We start from the raw sequence: 9561 nt of genomic DNA, 5'->3' as shown, positions 1-9561 counted from the left end.
TCCAACCTTCCTGGCAGTGATGTGGTGCGGCGGTCTGTGTCTCAGTCAAGGTAATTATTAACCAGTTACTGTAAAAACATCTCAGTCAAGGTAATTATTAACCAGTTACTGTAAAACACTGCTGTCCCGTAAACAGGACGAGAACACGCAGTAAACTGATAAAGATAAATGATAAATCTCTCTTTACCTGGAGCAGAACACTCAGCTGAAGTTAAATTATTGACATTTGCACCAAAGTTTGTAGAAACAAAAGCATCTGATGAAGATTAATGTGCAGATTTTACAGCTTTCTGCAGGTTTTAGAACCTGTTGCAGGGATTTGTTCCCATTTAGCCTCATGAGGAGTCTGTTTTATTAGGTCGGTCTCAGCAAAACTTTAGAAATTAACATTTGCATATTCATGTTGTGCCAATAAGATGTGTCTGTTTTTATTAGGTTGGTCTCAGCAGAGTTTTTTGACATATTATTATCATGTTGAAACTCATTTTAACATATTTATGTTTGTAACTTTATTATATTCAGACTCTTATAAAGTCAAGACATAATTAAAGCAGAATACTGCTACAATGCAGATATTTATTTACCTCCTGTTTTCTTACAGAAACAGGTTGAAATGACTAAAACAGCACATTATTACATTATTAATCTGTTATGAGGAATCTTTCCTTCCATACGCTGCGTTTGAACATATGGAAACACTAATCACTGTATTTAGTATGATTAAAAACATACATTCTGATTGATTTAAAGTCTATAACTCTCCGAGTATCTAACAGAAGAGCTTTTACATTTTATATCACAGAAAAGAAAATCACACTTTAATCAGCTGTCAGGATGAAAAATAATGAAAAGACCCACCAACTTTATGTTTATTAGATGTTAGTTGAACTTTGATTTACACTGTGTATGTTTGCATGAGTTAACTGACCAAATATTTGATTTTGCTCCTTTCTTATAATATATTTAGGTTTTGAAAATGTACGTATAAAAAAGTACCATGAACTTTAGAACCAAACAGCTCAGAACATTTCTTCAGCCAAAGAAAATGTTAACATTTTAACACTTTTTGTTAACAATTTCTAAAAGAAAAGAAAACTTACTCACCATTTCCTCAGAGTTCTCCTGGGAACCATGTCTCAACTTATTAAAATAGCAAATAAAACAAACTGTCCACTAGGCTGCTGACAGCTGACAGGAAGTTTCCTGCACAAACAGATCAAGTTGTCATGTTCAACACGTTTTACAGCCTCCACTGATAATATATATAATAATAATAAATCCCATACAGTGATTCCTGACATGTACTGAAAAACATACAAGTAAAACCATTATAAATAAATACATAATAAAATGCATGTAAAACAATAAAAATAAATTCATAAAAAAATATAATGAAGAAAAATGCTAAAAAAAAAAACAACTAAAAAAACAACAACAAAAAAACATAATAAGAATCCCTTTGACATGGAAAAAAAAATCTGTTCTGACCCAAAAATAACAAAACGGAGAAAAAGCTTGAGAGTGGTGTCCTTATATTGTATAATAAAATAAGGATATATTTTAATTATTATTTATTTAAATGTTCTGTTTTCAGCTCCTGCTGCCTTCGCTGGGATCATCTACCTGGTCGTCAGGCAGAAATACTTTGTCGGATACATGGGACAAACTTCTCAGAGGTAAACAAACAAAACAAACACGTTTTCTGTGTTTCTGAGTGTTTCTGAGTGTTTAAACTCATTTATTTCTCCTCGTTCCTCCTCGTTGCTCCTCGTTCCTCCTCGTTCCTCCTCGTTGCTCCTCAGCACGCCTGGTTACCTGTTCGGGAAGCGCGTGCTGTTCTTCCTCTTCCTCATGTGCATCATCGGCATCTTCAACTACCTGCTGGTCCGTCACTACGGCAACGAGTACAAGGAGTACGTGGAGACCATCACCAGCGCCTCCTCGGCCCTCCTGCTGCTCCCCTAACGCACCTCCTCCTGCTCCCCTAACGCTCCTCCTCCTGCTCCCCTAAACCACCTCCTCCTGCTCCCCTAACGCACCTCCTCCTGCTCCCCTAACGCACCTCCTCCTGCTCCCCTAATGCACCTCCTCCTGCTCCCCTAACGCACCTCCTCCTGCTCCCCTAATGCACCTCCTCCTGCTCCCCTAACACACCTCCTCCTCCTCCCCTAAACCACCTCCTGCTGCTCCCCTAACGCACCTCCTCCTGCTCCCCTAACGCTCCTCCTCCTGCTCCCCTAACGCACCTCCTCCTGCTGCTCCACCTCCTCCCGCTCCCCTAACGCACCTCCTCCTGCTCCCCTAACGCACCTCCTCCTGCTCCCCTAACACACCTCCTCCTGCTCCCCTAACGCACCTCCTCCCCTAACGCACCTCCTCCTGCTCCCCTAAACCACCTCCTCCTGCTCCCCTAACGCACCTCCTCCTGCTCCCCTAACGCACCTCCTCCTGCTCCCCTAAACCACCTCCTCCTGCTCCCCTAACGCACCTCCTCCTGCTCCCCTAACGCACCTCCTCCTGCTCCCCTAAACCACCTCCTCCTGCTCCCCTAACGCACCTCCTCCTGCTCCCCTAACGCACCTCCTCCTGCTCCCCTAAACCACCTCCTCCTGCTCCCCTAACGCACCTCCTCCTGCTCCCCTAACGCACCTCCTCCTGCTCCCCTAACGCACCTCCTCCTGCTCCCCTAAACCACCTCCTCCTGCTCCCCTAACGCACCTCCTCCTGCTCCCCTAACGCACCTCCTCCTGCTCCCCTAACACACCTCCTCCTGCTCCCCTAACACACCTCCTCCTGCTCCCCCAACGCACCTCCTCCTGCTCCCCCAACGCACCTCCTCCTGCTCCCCTAAACCACCTCCTCCTGCTCCCCTAAACCACCTCCTCCTGCTCCCCTAACACACCTCCTCCTGCTCCCCTAACGCACCTCCTCCTGCTCCCCTAACGCACCTCCTCCTGCTCCCCTAAACCACCTCCTCCTGCTCCCCTAAACCACCTCCTCCTGCTCCCCTAACACACCTCCTCCCGCTCCCCTAACGCACCTCCTCCTGCTCCCCTAACACACCTCCTCCTGCTCCCCAAACACACCTCCTCCTGCTCCCCAAACACACCTCCTCCTGCTCCCCCAACGCACCTCCTCCTGCTCCCCCAACGCACCTCCTCCTGCTCCCCTAAACCACCTCCTCCTGCTCCCCTAAACCACCTCCTCCTGCTCCCCTAAACCACCTCCTCCTGCTCCCCTAACACACCTCCTCCTGCTCCCCTAAACCACCTCCTCCTGCTCCCCTAACGCACCTCCTCCTGCTCCCCTAACGCACCTCCTCCTGCTCCCCTAACGCACAGTTATCTTTAACGGAGGGAAAGTAAATAAATAAAAACTTCTCATAAACGACTATATATATATATATATATATATATATATATATATATATATATATGTAACATTAACCTGCCACTGCATGGATTCCCTTTATTCCCATAATATGATAAAATATATGTTGTTTTAGTTTTCATGACATAAAATTGCTTAAATAATAGAAATATACATGTAAAAAATTGTTTTAAAGAGGTTAGTTAGTTGGAAAACTGTGCAGAGTCCCATAAAATGAAAATTGTCCTATTTAATGAAATATTTATTCAATATTTCTTTATTTTATTTAGTGATCATAAGCATCAACATGACTCGACTTACCGACTGGAAACGTGCACAAAAGTAGACAAATATATCATTTGGGTGGGATTTATCAACTCTGATCTCCAGATGTGGAATTTTAAAATCCAGATAATAAAGTAAAGTTGCAATATGTCTGAAATGACAAAATACTTTAAATTTATATTTGGTTCATTTTATTGAACTTTTCAAGCAGCATTAACATCACATCAACAAAATACAACAACACACAATACAAAAATGTTATTTAAAAAAAAGATAGAAAATGAAATTACAAAAATATGAGTAAAGAAAAACTTGCCAACATCCAACCATCAGTACACTTTATACACTATTTACATAAGGTGTCATATTTACAAACATGTATCAAATCTAACCTCGTTTTAATTATGAAATGTTTCCCAGATTGTATTAAAGTTTGTTTCTTGAAGGAATTTTGCCTCTTTCTGTCTCGTCCTGGAGAAAAGAATCAGGATCATCATCACCATGTTTTTATCATAGAAAAGTAGAAGAATCCCTTTTTTAATATAACATATATATATAGTCTTTAGATAGATTGAGATGAAGTCATTTCCTGTTTATCAAGCAGAAATTATGTTGACTGACAGAAGAAGTTTAATGTAAAAAGAAAGATAAAGTTAGAATGTTTTTAAATGACTCTGCTGGAAGTGAAGGTTTCTCTTATTGAAAGTCTGATTCTGATGGATGTATATTAATAATTAATATAAAGTCTTGTATCCAGCAGAAAAACTTTAGAAATAAACAAGTTTTGCATCTTCATATTGTGCCAGTGAGTTCTGGACAGGAGACACAATTCATTTTATACATTTTCTTTGCTGAAAAAACATAATATGACACATTATTGCTCCGAGCAGGAAGTTTCTCTTTCCATCTTTTCTAGATTAGACACAAAATGCCTAAATCTTCAAGTCCTTCAAGTCCTTCAAGTCCTTCAAGTCCTTCAAGTCCTTCAGGTCCTTCAGGTCCTTCAAGTCCTTCAGGTCCTTCAGGTCCTTCAGGTCCTTGTCTGGTTTCCAAACTGAAGAACCACCAGGTGATGAGTTCCTGCAGCAGAAGCTCCATCAGCTGGTGACGACAGGAAGTTCTTCAGGAAGATTCAGAATCCACCAACATCAACATCAGATCCTCTCGTCTCCTCCGTCTCTCCTCATATCAGCCTCAGCTACACGAGAACACGTCAACACGTTAGAAACGTTTCTAACACAGAACAACAAGTCAACAAACAAACAAACAAACACCAGAATATGAAGCGATTCTCACGTTAAACTTTCTTTTGCTGAAGCCGAACCAGTGAGGGAAGTCAAAGAGGGCGTCGGAGGAATATTTGAGGGTGAAGGAGGCGTTTCTCCACACGGGCTCCACTCCTGCTCCTGCTCCTCCTCCTCCTCCTCCTCCTCCTCCTCCTGCTCCTCCTCCTCCTCCTGCTCCTCCTGCTCCTCCTCCTGCTCCTCCTCCTCCTCCTGCTCCTCCTGCTCCTCCTCCTCCTCCTCCTCCTCCTCCTCCCGTGATGGCGGGGAGGTGAGCTGCTGCCCAGCTCGCCACCAGCTCCGTCAGGTCCAGCTGATGAAGGAAAACAAGAACAATGATCTATTTATTCATTTTAAATAACGGACGGGACTCTGAGTGTCATAGAAAATCATCATCAATTTGGTGAAAATTAAAGTTTCTGTATACCAGAATAGAAAGTAAAATGATTTTAAAAAATCTGTGCTGATGACCCAAAAATAAAATTATATATATATATATATATATATTTGTGGCATGTAAAACAATACAAATACATTGAAAAAGAAAAGAAAAACAAGAACCTGTATATGACCCAAAAATGACAAATATAAAAGTAAAATATATTTGAATATACCAGTGTAAAGAGTTAAACAATAAAAAAGGAACATTTGAAATCAATATAATTAATATTAAAAATGTAATTAAATAAAATGTAAAAGAATGAGGAAAGAAATATACATATATATAATAATATATATAATCCCTAAATACCAGAAAACACCTTTATATTATATTAACAGAAAAAAATCTGTAGAGGAGCCAAAAATGACAAAACTGAAAAAGAGAAAAGTTAAATATATTTTTAAGTACCAGTGCATAAAGTGAAACAATAACAAATAAAATGACAGATAATGAAGAGTTGCATGGTGCCATGCAGTGATTTATTAACCTTATTAACCAGAGAACAGAGAGCAGCTCACCTCCAGCCGGTAGCTCTCCCCCGCCACCGACGAGATGGTTCGGTCCAACGCCGTCTGCAGCTGCCAGCTGATCAACGGGCTGCTGCCGTCCACACACACCACAAACTGCTGCAGCTCTGCACAGAGGAACCAGCACAGTGAGGACACGAGGCACAGTGAGGACACGAGGCACAGTGAGGACACGAACCAGCACAGTGAGGACACAAACCAGCACAGTGAGGACACAAACCAGCACAGTGAGGACACAAACCAGCACAGTGAGGACACGAGGCAGAAACCAGCACAGTGAGGACACGAGGCAGAAACCAGCACAGTGAGGACACGAGGCAGAAACCAGCACAGTGAGGACACGAGGCAGAAACCAGCACAGTGAGGACACGAGGCAGAAACCAGCACAGTGAGGACACGAGGCAGAAACCAGCACAGTGAGGACACGAGGCAGAAACCAGCACAGTGAGGACACGAGGCAGAAACCAGCACAGTGAGGACACGAGGCAGAAACCAGCACAGTGAGGACACGAGGCAGAAACCAGCACAGTGAGGACACGAGGCAGAAACCAGCACAGTGAGGACACGAGGCAGAAACCAGCACAGTGAGGACACGAGGCAGAAACCAGCACAGTGAGGACACGAGGCAGAAACCAGCACAGTGAGGACAGGAGGCAGAAACCAGCACAGTGAGGACACGAGGCAGAAACCAGCACAGTGAGGACACGAGGCAGAAACCAGCACAGTGAGGACAGGAGGCAGAAACCAGCACAGTGAGGACACGAACCAGCACAGTGAGGACACGAACCAGCACAGTGAGGACACGAGGCACAACAACAGGCTGTAATGTGACTTCATGTTGTGTCACATGATGGAAGCACACTATTATTATTATTATTGTTTGTAAATAGTTTCGGTTAGATTGAGCATAATAGAAAATCACAAAAGTGTAATACTGGACATGGACCATCTTAACATTTAAAAATAATAATAATAATAATAATAATAATAATAATAAAATATATACATTTGTGTTTATTAATGTATTTTATGACAATCACCAACAGCTTAACATGTGCATCTCATTAATAATAGTACATGTAAAAAATTACTACAAATACAGAAAAATAATGCAAAATGCTAAAACAATCAAACCCCTCCAGACTTTAAAAAATGAAAAAACTTTAAATTTAGAAAAAGTACAATCTTTTTTATCTCCAAGTGTATGAAGTTTTAAAAAAAAGTTGATGAAAAATTATTTTAAAAAATAATGAAGAGCACAGTTCTCTAAAGAATAACCAACAGTAAACTAGACAACTGAAGAAAATAAAATAAATAACATTTTAATATGCTATATAAAAGTTAAGAAATTTTAAAAAAGCAATTCCGAATTGCACCTTTCCTAAAATTAGAAAAACCAAAACTGTAAAACTGAAAAATTACAGTGAAATCATTTTTATTTCTGCTCTATAAAAAAATGAAATGAAAGAAAACAAAAAAGGGTCAAAATAAATGAAGAACTGCACCCGCAGCCAAAAATACTGTGAAAAAAATCAGTATGATTAACGGTAAGTGGGATAAAAATAAAAAAAATAAAACATCCCCAGAGCAAAAGTTAGTGGTTGTTTGTGACCATGTGGAGGTTGTTTACATGAACAGACTGTATATTATTATTATTATTATTATTATTATTATTATAAGGCATGAACACACTGCATGACCTACTTAGCAGCACAAACACACCGCGGTGCCTTTGAGGACCATTTACTTTATAGACTGTATAAATAATAATTAATAATAATTAATAATGATGCACGTGGTCCTGCTGAGGCGTCATTGGTGAGATGGCAGTGAGTCTGACGTACCTGTGACGTCACTGGCCGGCTTCCTGTGGTCCTCTGAGGGGTTCTCCTGGCAGAGTGACGTCAGCAGGTAGATCCTCTTGGACAGCAGACTCTTCCTCAGGCTCGTGTACTCCCATAAATTCTGCATTTTTACTTTCCTGTGGAAGAATCAAACCGTCAGAGCCGTCATGTGTGTTTTAGTATTTATATTTATATTTATATTTATATTTATATTTATATTTAAATGAGCACGTGGAGGATCCTCCTCACCTCCCCAGCGACTTGTGGAAGACGACCCTCCTCCTGCAGGACTCGAAGTCCTCGATGAGCACCAGGCTCCGCTCCGGGTCGCTGTGGACCCGGGACCCGCAGCGGAGAACCTCCACGGAGAACCCGGGAGGAGGGTTCCTCAGGAACTCCTCCACCTCCGTCACGGTGACCGCGGCGCGGGGCAGCGTGACGGTCATGGTGCTTCTCCTGGATTAACTTCTCTTCTTCTTCTTTACTTCTTCTTCTTCTTCTTCTCCTTCTCCTTCTTCTCCTTCTCCTTCTGCTTCTCCTTCTCCTTCTGCTTCTTCTTCTGCTTCTTCTTCTTCTTCTGCTTCTTCTGCTTCTTTACTTCTTCTCCTTCTTCTTCTCCTTCTTCTTCTTCTTCTTCTCCTTCTCCTTCTTCTCCTTCTTCTCCTTCTCCTTCTGCTTCTCCTGGATTAACTCCTCTTCTTCTTCTGCTTCTGCTTCTCCTTCTCCTTCTCCTTCTTCTTCTTCTTCTTCTTCTTCTTCTTCTTCTTCTTCTTCTTCTTCTTCTTCTTCTTCTTCTTCTTCTTCTCCTCCTCCTTCTTCTCCTTCTCCTTCTCCTTCTCCTCCTCCTGCAGCTGTTTTTATACCCGCTCTGCAGCTTTAATAACCACCGTCAAGTTACACATTACACACCAACACTTCCGGTCTCCTCTGGACAAAATAAACCTCCAATCATTCACCATTTAGTTCTTTATTACTGTACATTTACACATATTTAAACTTACTCTCTTATATTACTTTTTATTAAATTGTCTTTGTGTTTACTCATCATTCACTTGCCTTTGTGGAGCTTATTTCTCTTATTTCTCGGTTCTTATTACGTTTTATTTTGCACCACCTCCATCTGTATTTATGGGGTCAGTGTTCATCATTTTGTATATCATACATGGGTTTTTATTAAAACATATTATTCTTTAATTTTTTTAATCTGGAAAGCACTTTGTGTTTAAGATTGCAATTGCTACAAACATTATTAAATAAAATATCAAAATCATTATCTCATGTCATCATTTTAAAATAAGAAAAACAAATGTGCACATTTATAATTCAGTATATTATCATATGTTTGTATTTTATAATAAGGTAGTGTTTTGGTATAATGTTTATATTGTTATAGATATTCTATGGATGCATATCTTTTATTTACTGATTAATTCTGTAATGCTACATTAAGCTTATTTATTCACATTACTTCTCTTGTATTGTTGACAGGAATATTAACTGAGCCAGAATAACCTAAACATGCAACATATTTTATAATATAATCAAAGTGCATTAATTAGTGGTCCTGATGTGAGCAGTCAATCTTTGTTTTTCTTTCATTGACTTTAAAAGTTGATTGTGTGCCTTGTTTATAAACTGTAATGAGATATTTTATCAGCTTGACTAAGGAAAATTTAGTTGACTAAATATTAAAATAATTAATGGAAACAAATCTAACAATAACAAAGTAAATATAAAATTAAAAAGTCTTATATTTCCAAGGTTTCCCTATTGATATTGTTCCTTTCCTAAAACTTTATTTTGAAGGCAAT

At 40.4% G+C, this 9561-nt stretch overlaps 1 protein-coding gene across 1 annotated transcript in view; it reads left to right on the top strand.

The window, feature by feature from the left end:
* alox5ap (arachidonate 5-lipoxygenase-activating protein) overlaps positions 1-1989 on the top strand; it is a 3268-nt gene extending 1279 nt beyond the window's left edge. The window contains exons 3-5 of the mRNA XM_059352180.1: positions 1-50; positions 1595-1676; positions 1803-1989. The exon at positions 1-50 is cut by the window's left edge and continues 21 nt beyond it. Of these exons, the coding sequence (XP_059208163.1) occupies positions 1-50; positions 1595-1676; positions 1803-1965 (295 nt within the window). The 3' untranslated portion in view covers positions 1966-1989. The remainder of the gene's footprint in view (positions 51-1594; positions 1677-1802) is intronic.
* Positions 1990-9561: the final 7572 nt, after the last annotated feature.

The sequence above is a fragment of the Centropristis striata genome, chromosome 15 (genome assembly GCF_030273125.1).
Source record: "Centropristis striata isolate RG_2023a ecotype Rhode Island chromosome 15, C.striata_1.0, whole genome shotgun sequence".
In the NCBI taxonomy this organism is placed as follows: Eukaryota; Metazoa; Chordata; class Actinopteri; order Perciformes; family Serranidae; genus Centropristis; species Centropristis striata.
The sequence above is the reverse complement of the archived record's forward strand: the minus strand, read 5'-3'. Positions and strand labels throughout refer to the sequence as shown.